A 22,742-nucleotide genomic window follows, 5' to 3' on the forward strand; every position below is an offset into this window, starting at 1 on the left:
ACGTAAATTGCTTCCGAGTGTTGGTAAACAGAGGTGATGACTTCACTCCAATTCGTGGCTATCTACAACATCAGAATGGACAGCAGGAGCACCCAGAGAGAGGAGCCGTGCAGCAACCCATGGAAACAAGCCTGCAGCAGTTATAGGACATGCCTGTGCACGAAGGGAGCAGTGCTTTGCTCAGACCTTCATGCCAATATTGCCCTCCCAATGCATACATACACCCATGGAATTACTTCCCCCTGACTACTGTATGCGCTCACTCTTTATGAAAGCTTTGACCAGGCCTGTTACTTAATTTGCCATGCAAATCTCCAAAGGTTGCAAAAGCAGCAGGGTGAGAGCTGTCCAAGATCTGAGTGATTAAGAACTAGTCACTGACAAGCAGTTCTTCCACTGAAGGTGAGCTCTGCAACACAGGAACTTGGTAGGGTTCACCAACCCTGAACAGCCTTGCACCTCCCACCCCTGCAGGATGGGAAAGCAGAGGGGAGCCTAGACAGACTGAAAATTCTCAGGGAGAAGCTGATCTGAAACTGTAAGTACCTCTAAATCTTCTCTTTTCATAACAATCCTACCCCTTGTAACAAAGTACAAAACAATACTGAAAGTGTTTTGGCTTATACTCACTGAAAAGACAGTACTCCAGCTGACAGGGTAGAGCACTTTTTATTCAATGCAATGCCCTTCTAGCTATTGACACTTTATCTTACCAAGGCTAAATAGAAAAGAAATAAAAATACAAGTGTACAGGGGCTCTAGAAGTTTATTTTCAGAGCTTAGTGCTTCAACTACGATTAAAATGCTTATTAAGTAATTTAAAAATGCTACTGATTGGTATGAGAACTAGTTAAGAATAACACTGTTACTTTCATGCACTGACAGATACTAGTTTGCTCATGCCACTGAAGTAGGATCTTTCCCTTTCACTCATCACTTCAAAATGTAGAGGTCTTCTGCAGAAGTTACATTCAGCTGATGAGTGTGGTTTCAGCTCCAGCCCAACATCCTTCCATGTAGCCAGCAGTTTTTCTGTTATAAACAAAGAAGTTCACCAAGATCACATCTCAGAACATCAGATTAGTTCAGCAATATAGAAGTGTGAGAGCACTTATCTCTTCCTTTCCTGGGATACAGGAACTGTCTAGGAGATAATTCACCTCCAGAATGGTGCAATAGGGCTACAGTTAATCTTTTCTTGTTAAGGTTGTTTGGACAAGATACAAGGAGCTCCAGCAGAAGTGACTGGGTCAGAACTGGATGGATGTAGGAACGCAGTGCAAGCACAGTACTCTAGCTCAGCCTGCTGGCTTTCACTCCTCATGCTCAAAGCCACTTAAGTGCCCAAGTGTAGGACATGAAAGCTGCAGCAAGCATTATCCAGCTAATACCATTTAAAATTTAATAATCTCCTAGTCTTATCTTTACGATTACATAAGCAGCCCAGTCTTTTCATCATACTAAAGCATGTATCCACTCACCAAGAAAATAACTCATCATCTGAGGGGTGTGGTGAGGTGTAGGAGCAATACGTAGCAGCTCTTCTCCACGAGGAACCGTGGGATAGTTGATTGCTTGGACATAGATGCTGTGCTGACTCATCAGCTTGTCACAAATCTCTGTATTTTTAGCAGCATCCGCAACCTGAAGTTCCAAACCAAGTTTTAGTATCAACCAGAATGTGCAAGGTAGCAAAGTTGACAGCCCAACTTCATCAGCCACAGGAGTCGAACATGACAAGCCTTCCTTCTGTCTACTGAATGGACATCCATCAGACACAGGAACTGAGAACTTCCACTCTAGAGCCCCCTTCAGCCTAAGCATGAAACTGTGTATACCTGAGTTTTTACTGGCTTGTTTCTAGCATCCATATCTTACCTATTCTTTCAAGCTGAAAGTTTCATATGCTATCATTTTGCTTTACAACATTTGTAGCAGGCTGAATTTATTCTTCACTCAAGAAAGGTAAGGTAAGCCAAACTTAAGGCATACAAGTAAGACAGTTTATAGTTTGAACTTCATGAGTGTGTAATACTGGAAACAACCCGATCATAACCACAGAAGCAGGCACCAGGACCCTGCACCAGAGATCTGAAGTACTCACCCTTATTGGAATGATGTGACTTGGGCAGTGCACTACAGGAAGCCCTGCATCCATCAGCATCTGTCTCATGAGCTTCACATTGCGCTGGTGCTGGCGCCTCAACACTTGGCCCTCTGCACTTTTCAGAGTTCGGACAGATTCCAGGGCACCAGCCAGGAGCATGGGTGGCAGTGATGTGGTGAAAATAAAGCCAGCAGCATACGAACGAACCGTGTCTATCAGAGCACTTGTGCTGGAGATGTATCCTCCCACACAGCCGAATGCCTTGCCTAAAAACAAGTTAGAAATTGAAGATGTGAATAACCCAAGCTTATTCCTGCCACCCATGGGAATGGTGCAAGTACTACAGCCTTTGTAAAGCAATGAGTTATTCTGACTACAATAAGCACACAGCACACAACAATTTTACCCTCCAATCTCACCTGTACTCAGCATGCTGCAGCTTTGTTTCTACACCAATCCTGATAACATCTATTTAGTTTCTACACATCAAGGACAGCTCCAGACCACCTCAAACACTCAACTTCCAATTTGGGGGAAGACCTCAGAAGCACAATCAAGCTCAGTCTTTGGTAGTGACCCGAGAAGATCAACACTAAGTCTCTCAGCAGATTTAAAGTAATCTGTTCCAGAGACGCTGGAAATAGCCTACACTCCTAAGGAGCACACATGGTTGTTACTGTGTGATCAATGCTTACTTGCCAAACAGGGGATGCTCCAGTACCCAAGCAAAGCCATACATAAAACCCAGGTGTCAAGGGTTACATCGTAATGAAAACAGAAGTACTCAGAAGACTGTAAGAGCTCAAGCCACTAACTCACCAGGGAAGCTGTATTTATGTTTCAGGAGCTGTTTAAACAACTTTCCAACTTGCAGCAGTAAACTCACTGCTAAGCCTGCACTCTCGCCAAGACTTTTTACGTAACCCCCCCATCTCAGGTTTCTGGATTAGGAACACTCCATTTCACATGAAAGAACTATGTACAGACTACCACCCTGCTAGCTTTCTCACCTAAATTGACTCAGGACTCATTTTTCACTAGCTTGTTTGAAACAAGAATGTTACCCTAAAAGATTTAAGACAAAGTAAGTAGCTTAACAAATGCCTTCCAAACTGGGACATACTTAAGTCCTTTGGGCTTTCTGAAAAATACTAAACACCTCCCCCACCCACCCTCCCATAAATCCTTAGCAAGTTCGTTTGAATAGACAGATTTTGATCTAACCCACTTAATTTGGCTGCCCAGAAGCTTTGCTGCCTCAGAATATGTAAGCCCCTGTGAAACTGCCAGGCTGTGCATACCAAGCGTTCCAGAGATGATGTCCATCTTGTGCATGACTCCATCCCGGTCCCCTATCCCACCACCTCGAGCTCCGTACAGCCCCACAGCATGCACTTCATCCACAAAAGTGATTGCCCCATGCTCATGGGCCACATCACAAAGCTCTTCCAGAGGGCAGACAGCACCTACAGAGCAAAGCAGCAAAATGCAGTTTAGTACTAAACTTGGACAAACACCACACTTCAAACCCTTACAGCAACTCATACTTTCAGACCCAAAATACAGATCTCAGTACAGGCTACACTGGAAAGAGAGCAGTCTATGTCACCTTACCATCCATTGAGTGCACAGTTTCAAATGCAACAATTTTAGGGGTAGATGGATCAGACTTCTTCAGCAGCTCCCGAAGATGGTTGACATCGTTATGGCGAAAGATGTGCTTGGGCACTCTGCTGTTCCGAATGCCCTGGATCATGGAGGCATGGTTTCCAGAATCAGAGTAGATCTCACAGCCTGAGGGAACAACCCAGTTACACATCAAGTACATGAAGTGTTAGCTAATACCCAGCATCATTTTATATACCATAAGCACTCAAGCAGCAAGGGTGACATGTTTTAGAAAGTAATGCTCTTGAGCAGAAGAGCAGATGAGGCAAAAATACTCAAGGCTTCTATTAGGTGTTTAAACTAGTATGAATTTGAGACTAAGAACCTTCTGTGCTTCCTAAATTCTTAATCTTTGTGAGAACTTAGGAAGTTAAAACAAACCCCTCCTATCTCTGAAGGGATAGAGAAAAATCACACCCACAGGTGGGAGGACACTGAATTCCTCCTACCTAATTTTCAAGTGGCATTTAAGTGAGGGAGCAGAAGATCCTGTGTTCTTTTTCTCCTCCAATTCCTTCTGTAGTTAACAGCTCCCGGACCGCAGGCTCAGTACCATGATTTGTAGGAGCTGAACGTAAACAGAATGCAGCACTTGACAGAACATACTCTGCTGGCTGGGTACAATGAATCCCCTCTCTGAGGAGCACCTGGAAAGTGCACTCCCAGCTGCTTAGGACAGGGCTGAGCTTTGCAGTAAATACAAGATACAGCTTATTCTCACCTGGCAGCATTTTAGCAAGAGTGAAGAGGGTGGAATCATTGGCTACAAAGCAAGATGAGAACAACAAGGCTGCATCTTTTCCATGAAGATCAGCCAGTTCCTTCTCCAAGTCAACATGAAATTTGCTTGTTCCTGAAATATTTCTTGTGCCTCCTGCTCCAGCACCATGCTGTTTCAGTGTATCCCTACAAAGGGCCCAAAAGATACATTAGTGATACTAATATTCAACTGTGTGATGAATACATACTAGATTCTTTAATCATTATCTTAAAGATGAGTGCAAAAACCTGCTGTTCCTTTAAAGGTCTTTGAACAACCTGCACAACTCAGGGGTTCACTGAACTGAAGAATCAGTTACTGGGAATAGCTGCAGTATACCATCCAGTTTAAGTCTTCCCCCAAATACAAGGAAGGCATCAGGGACTGACAAGTAAATTTTGCAGCCCTGAAATCAAATATTAGGTTACCTATGCTAGCTGAAGAGGTAAGCTTAACTATAACAAGAATAACATCAGAAGCAGTTTATGCAGCATAATGTAATCCATTCTTCACAAGTCCTCCTACAGAAGCTTCTGCAGAACACCCTAGCCCATATCCATCTCTTAAGAGTGCAGCCCTACTCACATAACTGCTCCACACACACGAGGATGACGACTCATTCCCAGGTAATCATTGCTGCACCAGACAGACACCTCTTTCTTGGTGATCAGGGAATCAGAGTAGTCATCTGCCATGGGAAAGATCTGTGCCTTCCGGTTCACCGTTTTGAATACTCGATAGGTATGATCTTTCTTCTTTTCATCTATCTTTCTCTCAAAGAACTGATCATACTGGAAGGTGGACACAGCTGAAATGAGACAAAGACTTTAGCACACTGGAAAAAAGCATAATCACAAGGGATCAGGCCTGAGAGGGTATTGCCAGACAATCTTACATTTTGGCAAGTTATCCTGAAGCAGATGAGACACGCTTTCAGGTCTTTGCTTCAGCATAATATCCTTAAACTTCTTGAGCAAGCCACTCTGCTCTTCTCCCTCAGACTCAGTGTTCCTCACCACAGAATTAGCTGGTATTTTGGCAAATTCTTTACCTACAGATATCATAATGAATTACAGTGAGCTAATCAGTTTGAAATAGAGGTGCTTAAGTTTAATTCAAGCAAGGTAAACTTCTAATTCCTCATTCTTTAGAAAGCATGTACCTGAATTTGTACACCCCTGCCAGATTCAGCAATTACGCTGGCTTGTAATTTGGATTAGAAAGGTTTTCCTTTTTGCCCCATACAACACCATCACACCACTTTTCCTTACAACTTACACAATTTCCTTACAACAGATTTGGTTCATCATGACTCAGAGCCCCATCCTACAGAGCTACAGCACTCATGTGAAAGAGTTGGTACATAGCTAACTGAAGGCAGAGTTCTAGCTGGCAGCTTTCTTTCCACCTTCAGTAGAGTTTTTTTTTTAAAAATGCAACTGAAAAAGGAGGAAACAGGCCTCTTTTTGAGAAATTGTAAGGTTTTACTGATATAGGTGAAAAGCTCCTTCCTTGAGGGACAGCACTTCTGTATCAGGATTGCAAGCCAGCCAACACCCTCTAGTTCTACAAAAGAAAGCTGTTGCTCACTTACAAACAGCAGCACAAACCCAATGTGGAAAGCAAAGCACACTAGCTCTGTTTCTTCTGTCTCTGTATATACCACCCTCCTCTATATCAGCAATCTGGTAAAGCTCTCATCTTGCAATCAGATTTGGGTAAAAAAAATAACTGGTTCACAGACTCAGAACCAGAGTATCAAACTATGGCATGCAGGACTTCTGAATGAAGATCACCCAAAGCAATGACTGCACAATACTGCAGGCACACCATTAATATCTACATTCTCCAGTAACTTTTTGATGCAGTTTACCATAACATCATCCACATAGGTAATCCAGTGACTGCTACACTTGGCATGGGGTAGAGGGAAAAAAAAATCAAGTAACAAAGGCTTACAGAATAAATAATACATCAGCACATGCAGTACATACCTTTCCTGTCTGCCTGCATTTCCTTCACATCCTCCTGCAGTTCCAAGCTGGCTTTGCAAAAGACATTGCTGCTCTTGTGGTTCATCTGAGCTGCCAGGAATGGGCATTTTGTGGCAGAGCTCTGTCCAGCAGCAGCAGGCAGGTGGCCAGCAGGAAGCTGTGACCCATCTGTGTTCTTCTGGGCCACTTCTTTGGCATTTTTGACCTCTGAGGAGAGCACAGGGAAAGGAAAGCACTTCATATTCATCATATTAATAGCTGCTTGAACTTTTCTAGACTCTTCCCTAGCAACTCACATGCACAAGTCACTTGGAGTTACTTACTGAACATTCACATACTATTAACAAGAGCACAAAACCTTATCAATACACAAGGAGCACTTGATTTGAGATGCTAGAACATCACACCCTCCTAAAGTCAAAATAACCCACTTATCCTTCTAAGGGAGACTCTTACTCTAAAGATTTAGCTGTTTTCAGCCATCAGCTATTGCTTCATAACAAGACTCAGTCCTTGGTGACAGGAGAGGCTTCCTCAAGGTGAAATATGGGGCTGCCCCAACAAAGCCCAATAGCAGCCTCACCTCTTGGCTCCAGCCCAGATGCACCGACCCCACAGCAGAACTTCCCACCTGACTGCACCCACACTCAATGACTGCTGAGCTTTAAAGCATTAAGCAACCCTCATCTAGAAGCCGGCTGCCGGGAGCCTCTCCCAAGACACGCAATAGATTTAAAGGGCAGCTCGGTCCCCACACGGCACCAGGCCCCTCCGCACAGCGGTCCGCGGGCCCGTACTCACCCGGCTGGGCCGCAGGGGTCTCCTCCGCCTGCTGTCCGCGGGCGGCGGAGGTGGCGAGGCCTCGGGCAGCGGCAGGCGGCGCCGCCTCCATCATCTTGGGACAGTGCTGGGCATAGAGGAGCAGGGAGGGCCCGGCCTTCTGCAGGAAGGCCTGCGAGACGCGGGCCAGGAACGGGCAGCGCCGCACCACCGCCTCCATCCTTCCTCTTGCTGCTGCAGCCACCGCCGGCCGGATGTGACGTCACCCCACTGCCACCCCACCGCGCCCGGAAAACGAACAGCACCCCGGCGCGCGGCCGCCGCCCTTATATAGCCCTGCCGGCGCCGCGCAGGCGCACTGCAAAGAATTTACGCCCCCTCCCCCCCCCCCAACGGCAAGGGGCGGGGCGTGCTGAGGGGGCGGGGCCTGCGCGGCGCTCCGGGCCGTGATTGGCCCCAGTGGCCGTGCGGGGACTCCAGGGATGCGGCAGCACAGCTGTGGCTGACGGCTGAGGGACCTCAGCCCTCGTGCTTTGTTCCCAACCAGCACAAATCTCCCAGCTTCTCCCACCTCCCCCTCACGCCGCTGGTTCTGGAGATGAGGAGCCCCCTTGCGAAAGCTGCAGAGCAGCGTGTAAAGTCGAGACTTTTGTCCTCCGGTTTGCAGCAAGCGTGAACACATGGGTTATTTTTTATCAGTGAATGCTTACAGGCGGTAACGAGAGAAGGAGCTCTCCGTGCAGATCTGGCTGTCCCGGTGCTGTTGCTGTAGGAGATACACCCACGGCTGAGCTATGAGAGCAGAAGGGCAATGATGCGTTTCTTCCCCATCTTGCAAGACCTTAGCAGGAGGCAGACTCGGGCTGGCTCCGCGGTGTGTGCAGTTTGTGTTACATGTCTCAACTGTTTGCGTTTCACAAAACGTAATTGTCCATAAACTCCCGAAGTTTGAAGACCCCCGGCTCTGTGTTTCAGATCACCGCCCTTCTGCATTCAGCCATGAGCATCTGTCTCCTTGCCCTGACGTTTTGAAGTCCATTGGTTGCTTTTAAACACGAGGAGACAACTCAGAATCCTAACCTGCAGCTGCAGGGGGAGCATTTTTGAAGCGCAGGGTTGATACCTCTGAACCTAAGGGAGTTCTTTGGATTAATACCAGATCTAAGGATGGAAATCGAGTTGTGCATGCTTTATTTACAGGATGTTGACAGGATTTTTCCTTTTCCTCCCACTCTTTCCTTACCCAGTGACCATATTGCTTGGCTCAGGACAGAAGAAACACTTGTTTCTCTGTAAGATGCACCAGAGAGGTGTTGTGCAAGCAAGCTGGCACAGAGCTGCAGTGTGCAGAGCTCATCCCCATGGACACCTGCCACAGCAGGTTCAATCCCACAACAATCTGATAATGCTTCTTTATCCTTCTTATCTTAACAGCAGCACCTCGGTGTGTTGCAAGGTTGAGGGATGAAGTGTATTAGTCTGCTCTGTCACTGGAATTCAGAAGCTCTTGGTTTTGTATTCAAGAGTGCACGTCAAGTTTAAAGCCTGGAGAGCATCTGTGTTCTCCTCAAACTTGATTCAAGGTTGGAAGCTGAGGCAGCAACCTTGGCTACGGTACAGAGGTCTCCAAGTGAAGCAGAGCTTTCAGCTTTGCTGTCAGGCTTCCTTGCAATCTGTGCTATTAATCAGATGTGATTATAACACTTCTTTAGAGCTTGATTTTGGAGCATTTCTTTAACCTTGTACATGACAGGAGTTGCGCAGAGCTAAACAGCAATGGAATGACGTTAACTTGACCCCTGTCTTGGAGAATTGCTGATGGAATGTGTCCTTGTCAGTGTACAGAGATTACTTTGAGCTCCAGAACCAACAAAACGGGTAAATTAAGTGGAAAAAGGGAAAGGGTGTCTTTTCAGCACTGATCTTACTGCCAGACATTATGTGTTGAAAGTGAAGCAAATACTAATAAAGTTGCCATTAACTAAAACTTCTTAGGGTTTCAACAGATTAGTTACGTGGTATTTAATTGTGGCAATGTATTACTATCGTTCTTCAGGGCTAAGGAGAAACTCACTTGGACTGCCACGCAACTGCCCTTTGCCACACCCCAGAAAGACTTTGGGACAGCATCTCTGAACTGAATGAAGAACAGAGAGCTCATCCCTGGCTTCCTTAGCCTGCCCTGAGGAGCTGGTGGGTCTGGGAGACTGATTTCTGCAGTTGCCCATGAAGGATTGCTGTGGGAGATGGTCTCTTTCACGCTGCTGGTTTACCAAACAGGCCCAGGTGGAAGTTAGCTTCGTACTTCCCTCCTATCTCTCTTTTGTTGAGCAAGTTTTCCCAGAATTTACAAAAGCAACATTTGATGCATAGTACATTTCCTTCGCTCAGTCCCACATCTGTCAGCAGTTAGCTCCTTTCTTAGAATTTTAATGGGTTTTGTGCTTTTAAGGGATAATTTAGATATTTAATGAGAACAGGAAGAGCCAAAGCCTCTCTACTCAGTTTGTTCAAACCAAAGTGTATAACTGTACCACTAGCAATATTTAATCCCTTTTTCCCACTTCTCCACCCAGAGCTGTGCACATTCCTCCTTTTTTCCCACCCAGTCAGCATCACAAGAGGGCAAGCCAGAAAAACAGTCCTTCCTTTCCACTCATGAGCTACGTTCTATATTGAGATCTGAATTTTCTAAGGGAGTGGTTGTGTTCTTGACATCTGGATTAAATCCACACTCAAATTCCAGGCTTAGATCTGGGAATTCTACCTCCAGTGCTGAGAACAGCAGTTCTTAGAGAACTTAGTTTACCTTTTAAGGCAAAATTTGAGGGTTGTGAGAGTAACTGCATAGCAAAAATTCCTCCCATACTGAATTTCTTTAGCAGATCTTCCCCATTTGGATCCAGTGCCCTCCATGTGTTTCTCACATGACAGAAGAGGAAATCTCACTTCTCTCCAAGTCTGGGATTTCAATGCAGCTGGAGGAGCTGCTGAATGCTGAGGATCCATGCATGCAGAGGGCTGTGTGCTTGGCAAAGGCCCAATCACTTTGCTCTGAAGTCACAGCTTTCTCCAGCTCTCTGTAACCTGAGTTCCCAGAAAGCAATTCCAGATCCCTGAAGCAGATAGTTTGGTCTTCTCTTTGCTGGAGGACATTTGGCAGTGGAGAAAGTTGTGTACTACTTCTGTATCTCATGAGAGACATTCAAGTTGCATTTGCGCAGTGGAGCATCTTTGGTACACCACAGCACTAGTGAGCTACAGTCACTGCTTGCACCTGCATCAGTGTGAGCATTGGCATGAAGGTAGGTGTCAGAGGAGAGATGGGTCTGTGAAGGTTCCTGAAAACAAGAAATCAATATACACTCATGGAAACGCCCCGATGGGGCTTTGGGGCTGTCTCTTTTAAAGCAATGTCAATGTTAAGGCTTCTGTGTCAAGCAGAAGATTGCTGGAAATCAAGAACACATCTTGAACACATCCCATATGTATCACCTCTCTGACATCTACGACATCCCAAGGTGTCCCTTGGGCAGACAGAAATGATGTGGTTTAAAAAGGCTATCACCTTAAAGTGGAGCAGCACGCCCACTTGCCAGACTACTTATTGTGGTAGTTCTGCCAAGGTTTATGCTTTTCTTATGCAAATCTGTCCATCTCCCAATGTAAGTGTGGTGCCTCTTGCCCATGGGCCTCTGCTCCTTTGCAATAGCTCTGGTTGCTTAACTTTTGGGGTGCAATACTTATTTTTCCTCTAAAGATTAAAGATAGTCTAAAAGAATTGATAGGGTATTAAAATGAGAAAAATGTCAGCAACAGGGGAGAAGGAGACAGTGCTGGAATAACAAGGAAGGAAATTATCATCTCTCCAAATTGTGAGCTTCAATCCAGAGTAAAACTGCAAAATATTTGGGTCATCAGAGTGCACAAAGCTTCCATTCCTCGTTTGCCTTTGTACTGAACTCATCAAAAAGCTGGAGAACGTTCTGTTTGCACTCTTACAAACAGGCTTAGTCACACAAAGCTCTGGGCTCTACTTTCAAGGCTTCTGGGCCAGTCTGCCTGCCAGATGGCAGTATCCGAACTGGGAGCAGTACCAGTGAGCACCAGCCAGGAGAGCTGGAGATGGGAGATTTTATGGGGTACTGTGACCCAGCCAACTGTTTCTGAGTGTAGGTTATTTGACCTGATGGGTTTTTGGAGGTTTGAACTCCATTCCAGCTGGGATGTGCACGGTTAGAGGGTGAGGAGGAGCAGGCTTTTGAAGTCTCTGACTTGGTGTGCCAAGCAAACCAAGCCTTGTTGGATGTTGGCTTGGTGGTGGTGATGGTGTGGTGGTGATGGTTGGAGTCTTGAATATCTACTTTCAGGAACTGCTCCACTTCTTGGGGTGAGATGCATGTGGTTTCTCTTGTAACTATGCATTGCTCCAGCCCTGAGCGAGGGAAGATAAAGGCTGATTCTAGGAAATGTTCTAAAAAGAGATGGAAGTGCAAATGTTGTGCAACAAAGAAGTTCATAGGAACCAGCTATGAAATGGCATAAATCAAAAACCAGGTCATTCTCTTTACTTTCATGTCCAATTTCCTATGCTGAAATGATTGTACAGGAAAACCAAGGGAGGCTTGGGAGTTATGCACATTGCTGGCTTAGCGATGGATCATTTAATCATTTGTGCTGTGGTTTTACATAGAAGCCTATTTATCACAGGGAGCTTTTATATACACGAGGAAATCTAGTCTCTTTAGATTTGCAGCACTAATAAACTGCACGTTGCTATTGCTGGGATGCTAGGGCTGAAGTGATGCCTATGAGTGGATATTAGGATAATTATTAGTGGATGTTAGGAAAAACTTCTTTGTTGAGAAGGTAATCAGTCTCTGGAAAGGGCTTCCTAGAGAGGTGGCTAATGCCTCATGCCTGTCCATGTTTAAGAGGATAATTTGTATAATGCTCTTAATATGTTTTAACTTTGGGCCAGCCTCCAAGGAGTCTGATAACTGGAATCAATGGTCTTTGTAGGTTTATTCCAGTGGAAACCTTTTCCATTCCATTCTTTAACAAGTGGAGAGGTGATTGTCAAGCAGCTCTGACATCAGCCATGAAATAGGAGCCACCAGCTCTAACACACAAAGTGGAGCCAACCCTCTGAATCCCTATGCTATCTTGTGTTGGTGTCCAGAAGGTCTTCAGAGCTGGCACAGTGCCTGGAATTGCACACTGGCTGGCAGGACAGGGGGAAGGCACAGCAAAGGAGTGTGCTGCTGAACTGCAGGGGAGAAGTGCGGATGAGCTCCGGGTTCCCCTGTGAGCCCTTGGGATTGTAGCTTGCCTCATGGTGCCCATGCTGTCTGTACTGCTGCTTCAGAAAGGTGATGACCTTTCATATATTTCCTTCAGCCTGATTCCCAAAACATCTTCTTCACAGCAGCCTCTCTGTTAAGATATATTTATCTTGAAGGATAATGAAATTTTGAGCAATTAAGACTTAAAACTTCAGTTAGAAGAGGAAATCAGCTAGAACTGCTTTCCAAGCTGTTTTAATTGGAAGAAGTGATTTCAGCACTTCCCAAAGTCCTTGCACTATCTTGTGAGCTTGTTATCCAGTGACCTGTTTTTTGTGGACCAACCCTGTGGCACTGCAGTGCCTCACCCAGCTGCACTTAGGCCAGGGGACAACGCACAGTGGAGTGGTGGTGCGTAAGGCTGGAGCTCACTCCCTCCGCTAGTCAAAGTTTCTTTCAGTAGAAGTACTGTTTTGTGTCTGTTCGGAAGTTTGTTTTTTGCTTGCTCCTTGTTCAAGTTGAATCATATGCAGCTATATCTGAGTCCTGGCACGCTGTCACTTGTGCACAATGCCTTTGGGGTGGCAGCAAGCACAAGTGTCACCTCAATAAGGGTCTCTGCAGATGTGCCTTGGTACTAAGCTGCCCATATCTATCACCATTGCCAGCTTGGGGCTTATTAATCACACATTTCTCCTTTGAGAGCACTATTTTTAATGTTCCTGCTCTGTGTGAGTCCTCTGAAGTCCTGCTCGGTTTTGCTGTGCCTGCTGATGGTGGCTGCTCAGGTGGGAAAAGGGGGACTCAAAAATTCAATCGACATAATCTCAGTTTATCTCCTTGTGATGGGGAGATGGAAGCAGATCACAGCATTAATAGTGATCAAGCAGAACACAACTGGAGGCAGACAGGTCACAAACACCTGGTCTGTTCTCCCAGGTGTCAGTCACCCATGCCTGTGTGTTCAGCAGCCACCACACTGCAGAGGGGCTCCCTGCAGCAGCAGGACAAGTGGGGGGGCTGGGTTCAGGGCAAGCACTGTAAGGGTGGGTGAGCTTCAGGACTCAGTATGCCTCCTCTGTTGGAGACCAGCTCTGCCTGGCCCTGGGTGGTTTTGCTCCAGGCTCCCCAGTCACAAGCTTACACTGGTGTGGTTTGAGTGGTGCCTTCCTCACAGGGGACAGGGAGAGCCTGGTACACCTGCTGGCTGGGAGCGGGCTGGGCAGAGCAGCCACTGCTGCTGAAAAGGATTTGTCCTCGTATCTCTGGGGTTAGCTTGGGATGTGGCATTCCCTCCACCTGCTTGTTGGCTTAATGAGCTGCCTTATCTGTCATCTTCTCCCTGGCAGATGGGGGTCTCTTCAGGATTAATTAAGGATCATAACTATGACCTACTTACTGAGCTGATGCTATTGTTACCGGAGCTCCCAGAGCTGCCAGCCTGCTTGAGGGAGCTTCTTCCCCTGCTCTGCTCTGGTTACCAGCTCTGTGCACCCTGTCAACACTGTGCTGAGCCCTATCTGGGCTCCCATTACACCCATTTCCCTAACAGACCCTCACCTCACCTTTAAGTAGGTAACTGCAAGCTTCTTGCCCATGGTGTGCTAGGTATGGGGATTAGAGTTGCTGGCCTACATCTAAGTGTCATTTTCATTGGGGAACAGAGGGCTGAGGGTGGGCAGACTTCAGCTGCAAGATGAGAGATGGTGGGGGGGTAAAATATGGCTTGGGATCACCCAGTTCTGTGCTAGCAGATCCTAAACCATGCTGATGCTGAAGGGTTCTCCCAAGGTTTTCCATCTCTCAGGGCTACTCAATTTCTTCTTGCTTTCAGCCTGTGCATCATTTAGGAGCAAGCCTTTAGGAGTAGAGGAACAGAATTGCTTCCAGATTGAGAAGTAAACTGAGTTCAAGCTCCTGTTACCTGCTGGATTTTCAGGCAGAGCCCTATTCCAGATGGGAAATTACTCAGTGGTTTGCTATAACAAGTCCCTTCCTTCAGCTGGGCATAGGGGACTTGCCCCCTCCATGTTCTCCTGCTCTTTCCTTCCCTCCCTTCACTGCTCGTTCGATGACAGCTTACAGTGCACAGCAGATTGAATCTTGTGCATTGTGGGCTCCCAGCCACGTGCATAGGGCTGCTCAAGGCACATTCGCTGCCTGTGCAAGGAAGGTTCATGCTGCTGAGGCTCTCCTCAGCACACCCTCCCATGGAGCCAGTCCTCAATCAGCCTGATGTTCTATGTGGGGTCTGATGGTCTCCCTGGTGGGATCCCAGCAGCTCCCACTGCTTTCAGATGGGAAGAGCTGGCTGTCAGGCTGAATTAGACCCCTGGGAAGCAGCACTTTGCTTTGTCCTCAGAAGCAAGCAAAGAGGGAGAATTGCTTGGCTTTTCTTTTCTGCCTCAGAAAAAATCTCTCCTGTTCCAGTGACCTGCTTATTATGTAGGTCATGGCCAGCTGGAAGAAAGAAAACAGTTTCAGAAGTAGGAGAACTCTAGCAGGGCTCCTCTGCTGAGCAGGTCTTTCTGGAAAAGCATGGAGAGTTGTGGCAGGCAGCCTGGCCTTTCCCCTCTCCACTGCTCTGCCCAGGATGATGGAGGAGGAATGCATACTGCCCTGAGAATGGGCAGACTGCCCAGGGTCTGGTGTACCCTGCGATGGGGGAATGGTGCGTGAAGGCAGAGAGAAGGGCTTGAGTTCACTAGGTCTGGCGTTTTTGTCCCTTAATGAGCTTGGTTTCAGTAATTAGTAGGTCTGTCCTGACAGCCATGTGTCTGACGGCAGAGTCCTGAGCTGAGGGAGCAGTCTGTGCTGGGAGATGGGATGGTCCTGCTGGGTGAAAGGGGGATGTGGAACTAGAAAAAGCCGCTGGTGCCAATGGTAAAACTGGGACCCAGACCAAAACTTAGCACTGTGCTGGTGCAGTTAGTCTGGGGCTGTTCGACTTTGTGCACAGCAGAGCTGACACTTGGAGAGGAGAGGAGGCCCTCAGTGTGAGCTGTGGCACTTGGAGGAGGTTTAACGAAGCCCAGCTTTGTTCATACTTGTCTCTGTTGCAGTAACCCTTAATACCCCTCACTATTCTCTCTTCTTTCCCAAATCCCCTGAATATCTGCTGGCTTGGAGACATCATGTGCCCTGGCTGTTTCTTGCTTTGGGAAGCATGGACTCTGCCATGCAATCTGCTTCCCAGACTGCTGAGAACTCGTACTCAAGATGTAGGACTGGGATAAGTTCCTAGTACAAGATCTTCGCAGTTGGACAGGGGATGGGCAGGGCACCCCGGGACTGTTGCATCAGCTCAGTGGAGCTGTGCACGATGCGGATGGCAGAGGGCCGGCACTGTCACGTACAGTGAGAACGTGGAAGACTGCTGTTATCTATGCTTGGAGAAAGGGTTTGATTAGAAACTGTCTCATAAATGTGTGGTTATTGAATGAGTTGCTCATTCACTATGTATGAGCCATCTCCACAAATGTGCCGAGTGCATCTGTCCTTGGCAGGGATGCAGCTGCTCTGAAGGGAAGCAGATGAGCCTTCCTCGTCACAAGGCTTTCCTCATCGAGACTTTTCTGAATTGTTCCCTGCATGGAGCAATTCTCCAGTGACATTCAATACAACAGCAGGGGTGAATCAAGCAGACCTTATCAAGGCTGCCCTATTTTTAACTCCTCTTGGTTTTATTTCAAAGCAGCCTTCAAATGCAATGTGTCACAGGGCATGGTGATGCTTTTAGCACAATCAGTGGCCACAAAGAGCTGCCCAGGAATGTGCTGTATGGCAGCTGGGGAGAACCTCCTGTTCCCAACATCTCCAGCCTCTCTGGACTTGTTTCCACAGTATGAGAGAACTTAACAAAAGAATGGCTGTGAAACAAATCAGTTTAACCACCACAAACTGAGCTTACTCATGTCTGTCTCTGCCATCATTAATTCGTGATGCCATACATTTAATGAGACAGGGTATCTTAACTCAAGTTCTTAAACCCCAGCAGGCAGGCTGGGACTCTTGCACCTACTTAGGAAGCAGCTGGAGTTGGTCTGGATGAGAAACAAGGCTGGGTGGCCCTTGGGCTTCTAGCTGGCAGCCCTTGGCACAGTCTGGGGCTCTGTGAAGATCTCTGTTGCAAGAGCACATATTGCTCATTTGCTCAGCTTTCATTAGCTCATCTCGAGATAAGCTGTGATGTTGTTTAACTCCTATTTTCACCCAAACCACGGTATAACAGTTTAACAGTTGCTGTGGCCTGAGACGTTGCCGAACCATTGTGGCTGTGTGCTGCTCACTTGATCACACACCTCCAAGTAAAGCAAGCAGGCTGCCTTCCCCACCAAGCCTTCACTGCGGCTTAATGAGAACCAGACAAAGCCCTCAGCATCACATCTCTCCTTAGCCACTGCCTTCCCAGTAAGCTCACTGTGGCCACAGTAGCTTGGAGTGGGACCAAGCCTGTGCAGGGGACCTGCTGCAGGCTGTGTTTGCAGGCTTGGTGCTTGGTGCTGCTGCTTTCTTGAGGGATGGATAGAAATAAATGCTCACTAATCTGCCTAACCTGGAACAGGCTGCGCTGTAGGGAATAATTAACTCCAAGAAAGAGGTGGACGTAAAAAGAAAATCTGAGGACAAATCTGTGCAAGGCCTCTTTTTTTTACAAGGACTGCCCAGTGATTTTTAGTCTTCAGCAACATTCTGTAGGACCTGCAAAGAAGCAGCCAGCATGCCTTTTGCACTTCCCCTGTTAGCACCTGAAATTCACCAATCACTTATACACTGGCCTGCGCTTGAGGAACACAGTTCAACAGGGACTAGAAGCCTTGCTTTATAGCAGTCAGGTGCTCAGACATGCCCTCAGGTGGCTCCCAGGCTCATATTGCTCAGTGCCCTTTGTGGCTCTTGCATGTGAGGCACCCACAGGCTTGGTCCGCTGATGTACTGCTCCTTGCCTGGATGGTTGCTCCATGCTGGTCTCTGTGACTCTTTTTCCCCTAACATCCCAATCCTGACCTCTGATGTGGCATGATGTCAGGATGTGGCATGCTGTTGGCTGGTGGGAGGCTTCTTGTGCTACTTGCATGGCATTAGAAACAGAGGTGGCAATGCTGGAACCCCATATCCAGTACTGAGTATGTCCCAAGAGCTCATTGGGTAGGCTCAAGCTGGGGAATAATGGGTCTCTGTCTGAAATGCTTCTTTAGCATGGCTCACCATCCCTGGAGGTGTTCAGGAAACATGTAGATGTGGTACTTAGGGACACAGCTTTGTGGTCAGTACTGTTTGTAGGTGGATAGTTGGACTATGTGGTCTTAGGGGTCTTTTCCAACTGTAATTATGAGCATCATACAGTCCATCAGCCTACCTCCCTCATAGAAAAACAGACCAGGGCAGGAGAATCTTGAGGATGCAGAGAAGCTTTCACAGCTCTCTTGTGCTGGGTGACATTGTGTGTGGGGACAAGAAAATAGCCCAGTGTCCCAGCATGAATCAGCCATCCATTCACACACAGCCTGGTTCACCAGTGGTGCCAGGCAGTCCTGCAGAGATACGGGTTCTGCCTGTGACAGGGTGTGTTGTGATGCGTATTTGTGACTGGTAAGTGTTCACAAGAGAAGAACCAGACTCCAGATCTAGACTGAAGAGCTTCACTCCTGTTCAATCAGAGTTTAAGGTCTGGTGCTAGCTCTGAAGTGCTCATGCTGTGGGTGTGGGGTCTCATCTGCATCTCTGGGAATTGAGATGATCTACAAGCAGGAAATTTCTGATTTGAAGCCTTTCCAGATCTGGTATTGCAATACTATTGCCCGTGAATGGAGTTTTGCTGGAATGTTACACAACTGCCTCTTGGCCTCCTTTTACAGCTGCTTTAAGCAGAGCTTCAGAATGACACATGGCTGTGCTGAGGCTGTACTGGTGCACAGGTGATGGCTGTGCGTGTGTTCTCCAAGCTTATCAGCTGAGAGTCACCACGTGTCACAACATGCACGCAAACCACAGGAATACAAGCACCAGAGTAAGGACAACAGGCCGTGTTCACAGGGCAGAGGCATAGCAGTCTCTGGAACTGAGCACCCCCTACTAAGGAAACTAGTGGGATATCTCAGTGCCTCCACATGATCTATTGCCTCAGCCACAGCCGTGGCTCTGCCTGAGGTCTATCTTGGTGCTATTCCACTCTGAGCAACCACATACACCTGTGTTAGAGCTTACAGTGTGCCCAGCACCAGCAATTTTGCCTTATAATTATGTCATCTGGAGGTGAGGGCAAGTGAGAGCAACAAACCTTTCCTGAATAAATATGTGTAAAGAGGTAAAATCATGCTTTCACTGCTTGGTTGAAGCTGTGCTAGCAAGGCAGCCTGGCTCTAGAGGTGGAGCAGATGCTCAGGTGCAACACTGAGCTAAGGCTACAGTCAGCAGAGCAGGTGGGCACACCTTGCTGTGCCACCATAAGGCCGTCAGGAGGCTTTGCTTGTAATTACAGCAAATAAACTGTGATGGAAGTTTCTCAAACTCCCCTTCTGTGTGTCATTTTTACCCATGATATCACAGATTGCGACACCAGCATGACTCATCCCACGCATGGGATTTATCTGAGATGTCTGTTTCACCCGAGCTTGGACTGTTCGTTTGCACAGGGTGTTGTAACGTTGCACAAACAAGGAGCAGGGCAGCCCAGAGTGGGGTGTCTGCTCTCATCGGGGGCAGTGTTCTGCTGCTCGGGTTCATGAGAGACAAAATGAAGAGCTTTGGGGAGCAAGGATGTAAAATCCCACCACACCAGGTGAGGAGGTCTCACTCTGCACCAACAAAACTCACATACTTGGTGAGAAGCACAGTGCTACATCTCGATTCTTGGCTCGCTGTGTGCTGCTAATGGGTCAGACCACAGGCTTGTGCAGCAGGTGCTAAGAGGTGTCTGCAGGTGGGCACAGTCTCAAGCAGACCCTGACACAGCCCAGCACATAGCAGTGCCACTGAGCCCACTCCCCATGGACCGCCCAGTCCTTGGGTTGCCTCCAGAACCCAGCAGTGAGATAGACAGCTCTGTGTAATTTGGAAAAAAAATACTTCTTTCATATAAGGTGGTGCTGTGTGCCCCGTGTGAGCTGTGTTTGCCTGCACTCTAACATCTTGGGTAGCCTGTCACACCACAATAAAGCTCACTGGTCTTTACAGCTCCCTGACTGAAAGGCATAAGGTTTCCTTCTGGCTAAGTTTGCAGTCAATAGCTCACATTTCTGACGCCCTTTGTCATGGAGTAAGTATTTATGGCAACTACACAGTGCTGTAGGTTCTTTCCTTGAAGGTCAGTACAGCTGGCAATAAAGTTGTGTAACCCTCCCTGTGCCAGCCCCTTACTGTATGTCTGTAATTTCTAATAACTCGTTACTCATTACGGAGATACCCTTGGTTGATTTGATGGAACTAAGTGGCTCTGACCCTAACTGTTCAAGAAGTTGACTTAACCTCTTTGGGGGTACATGTCGGGTCTCTTCCCTCTGCCTTCTGGTTCTGATCCTTTGCAGCACACTCAGGTGGGTGATGAGCACTGTTTCTGCACAGCAAGGAGAGCAAAGCACTGTGTGCTTTTAGCATGAAGTTCTCCTACACTCTGAAATCAGATGCTGGTGCTCTTTGGGAGAATGCAACGTACAGAAAGGCATTTCATAAAAATAACAGGAGCTGGAAACAAGCAGCCTGGCACCTCAGCTCTAATTATAACAGCACTCAGACGCTGCCCACACTCGGCAGAGGCGTTCTGTGAGCAAAGCACCCAGCTTGAAGCAGCTCTTCCCTGGGTGGGCAGCACCATTCTTACTCTGGTTGGCACAGGGAGTCCCTCACGTGGGATAGGTTTCAGCAGGAGCCCCTCATGGGTTTCACTAGATCACTTCCTCATTTCACTTCTAGTCAATGTCACTCCAAGCCTGAAAATCAGTCAGCAGCCTCATGGCTCTTGGGCTGCACCAGTGTGAGCACTGCTGTGGTACAGGATCACTTCAATGGGGGTCTGGTCCTCCTGCACTGGGGATGCCAAAGAAACCAGACAAGAAACCCTGAGCACTCTCTGGGATGTGTAGAGCATCCTGAAGCCCAGCAGGTACTTTCCATGTGGAAAAATCCCCAGGCTATGCTAAGTGGCTGAGTAGATAGCTATCTACTGATTTAGCAGGCTGGGCTGGAGTATTTGTGCTCGGCTGCCTGAACTTCGTCACTGTTCTGTGTCTCCTTCCCAGTTGCTTCCTACTGCACTTCAGTACAGCAGGATATGTCATTACTTTTGTTTTTGTCTCTGGAGGAATAAACAAAACAGAAGGCCAAAAGCCAGCTGCCTAAAACACATTCCTCTGCTGTGACTTGGAAAAAATCTCTTATTTAGATGTAAGCATCCACTGTTTGCATTGCTCATCCTCCTGGTGGGGGTTCTGGGCTTTGTCTGCCTCACTCAGATGGAGTCTAACCATCCTGCTCCTCCTATTTCTGAACTGCCTGATGTGCCATCCCTCCCTGCCTCAGATCATGGGTCCCAGCTGCCTGCCACAGCTCCAAGAGTTGATAAAACAGGTCTGGTACCATGTACAGGGGATCAACGCACAGTGACAGGCAGGAACATTGCAGATCTGGCATTGAGAGGAGAGGCAGATGTAAAGGAAGGTGTCTGCTCTCCATCAGGGAGATGGTGCAGCATATTCCATCCAGCCCTGTCCTGGCAGCAGAGGCCATTCAGTGATGGCCACACAGGTGGGGAACTCTTTAACTCAAAGGTCTTTGCCACACTCTGTGCACTGTGCTCACCTTTGCCTGGTTCTGATTTTCATCACCGCTGAGCTGACACAGACATGAGTTCAGCTGAGTTTGAACTCAGCTCACCCTGGCGGGAAACAGCAGAGAAAGTTCAGGACTGGAGGCAGCTGCACGCACTCTGTCAGGGAGATAGCAGAATCTTTGCTTGCTCCACAAGAACCTGTATTAAATATAACACTGCCCCTGGAGCAAAGTACTTTGAGGCTAACCTGTAATGTGGGGAATGGAGGTCTTCCTCATTCTGCAAGAGGGGAAACCTAGGGGCCAAAGAGGTGCATGTGACCAGAGGAGCAGATCCAGAGTTGTATTGGGAGATATTTTAAAGATGGTTTTGCACTACATTTGTGGAGCAGATTTGGGTGCTTTCGAGTGGCTTAAGATACAGTTGTGAGGACAACATCACAGATGCCCAGAAAGCTGCTAGTGGAATTCTGGCCAGGTCCAACTCTTTGGGATTTCTCACTCCTGCATCTTTCTGCTCCTTTAGTCCAGTTCTGGAAACAGACATGCCTGACATCCCCTTCCCTCCAGCTCTCTCAGATGACTGAAGTACTGTATAACTTTGCATAAAGAGTGACAATGCATTCCTCTGGCACTCTGAGGTGGGCAATATCCCATCAGCAGTGTGCCTCTGATCCCTTGTCACCCACTGCATCTACACAACAGCCTCCCCCAGCTTCACCAGCCTCTGGTGGTTATTGCTACAGTCAGCTCGTGTGACCTTCCCCCCTGTTGTCAAGGTTCTGATAACAAGCTTCTAGGACAGCTTGGTGACCTTTGGCTCAGCTTCCTCTTTAAACTCCAGTGGCTTTTGCTTCATTGTCTAGTTGTTACCCAGCAGTAAAGATTAGTCCTGATAACAACAGGGGTTGCTCCCTTCCCCCTCTTCCCTACACAGGTCAACTCTCTCTCAGTTTGCTTGAACAAATTTGCAGGTGGGGCAGAAAGAGATTCATTTGTGGAAAAGGATTTTGTCCCTCTGTCAGTTTTCTTACCTCCCTAAGGAAGCAATGTGATCACAAAGGCAGGAGGGAGAAAAAAACACAATGGGATATGGTGGAATGGGTTTGGCACAACTGCGAGGATGAAGTCACTAGGAGCAGAGAAAATCACTGATGTGTCAGCTTTATGTCTTCAGCTGATGTAAAGCAGTATCTTCTACGGAAGAAATGGGACCACTGTTCTCATCGGCTGAGCTTCCAACCTCAGTCTTCTCCATGGTGTGAGAACTGGCTTGGGCTGCCTCCTCCTCCAGCAGCAATGAGGGAAGCATGAACAGCAATCTCAGCTATACTGATCTGTATCTGTGATTGTTGTTTCCTGGTAACTGTCTGCTTTGACTG

The 22,742-nt window shown here is 47.5% G+C and overlaps 1 protein-coding gene across 2 annotated transcripts; it reads right to left on the bottom strand.

Annotated features, from left to right (window-relative positions):
- Window positions 1–650: 650 nt before the first annotated feature.
- On the bottom strand, window positions 651–7,597 carry ALAS1 (5'-aminolevulinate synthase 1). 2 transcript variants are annotated; one of them, XM_065749257.1, is made up of 10 exons: window positions 7,331–7,597; window positions 6,530–6,736; window positions 5,431–5,586; window positions 5,121–5,343; window positions 4,497–4,681; window positions 3,722–3,901; window positions 3,409–3,573; window positions 2,105–2,373; window positions 1,482–1,644; window positions 651–1,032 (listed from the first exon to the last, which is right to left on the bottom strand). In XM_065749257.1, exons 1-10 carry the CDS (start codon window positions 7,527–7,529, stop codon window positions 872–874), a joined length of 1,908 nt encoding a protein of 635 aa, XP_065605329.1. In that variant the 5' UTR covers window positions 7,530–7,597; the 3' UTR covers window positions 651–871. The 2 variants fall into 2 exon arrangements, with proteins under 2 accessions (XP_065605329.1, XP_065605330.1); XM_065749258.1 differs by lacking the exon at window positions 5,431–5,586.
- Window positions 7,598–22,742: the final 15,145 nt, after the last annotated feature.

This window comes from Cyrtonyx montezumae, unplaced genomic scaffold (assembly GCF_038088225.1).
Source record: "Cyrtonyx montezumae isolate F1298 unplaced genomic scaffold, pur_monq_1.0 scaffold_6, whole genome shotgun sequence".
Taxonomy (NCBI): Eukaryota; Metazoa; Chordata; class Aves; order Galliformes; family Odontophoridae; genus Cyrtonyx; species Cyrtonyx montezumae.

What these genes read in the sequence shown, in the direction of transcription:
- ALAS1 (XM_065749257.1), bottom strand. Translation starts at nt 7,529, where the DNA reads ATGGAGGCGGTGGTGCGGCGCTGCCCGTTCCTGGCCCGCGTCTCGCAG. An exon ending in GACCCCTGCGGCCCAGCCGG is followed by an intron (nt 6,737 to 7,330) that starts GTGAGTACGGGC and finishes TGCTCTCCTCAG; the next exon opens with AGGTCAAAAATGCCAAAGAA. An exon ending in TCAGGATAACTTGCCAAAAT is followed by an intron (nt 5,344 to 5,430) that starts GTAAGATTGTCT and finishes GTCTCATTTCAG; the next exon opens with CTGTGTCCACCTTCCAGTAT.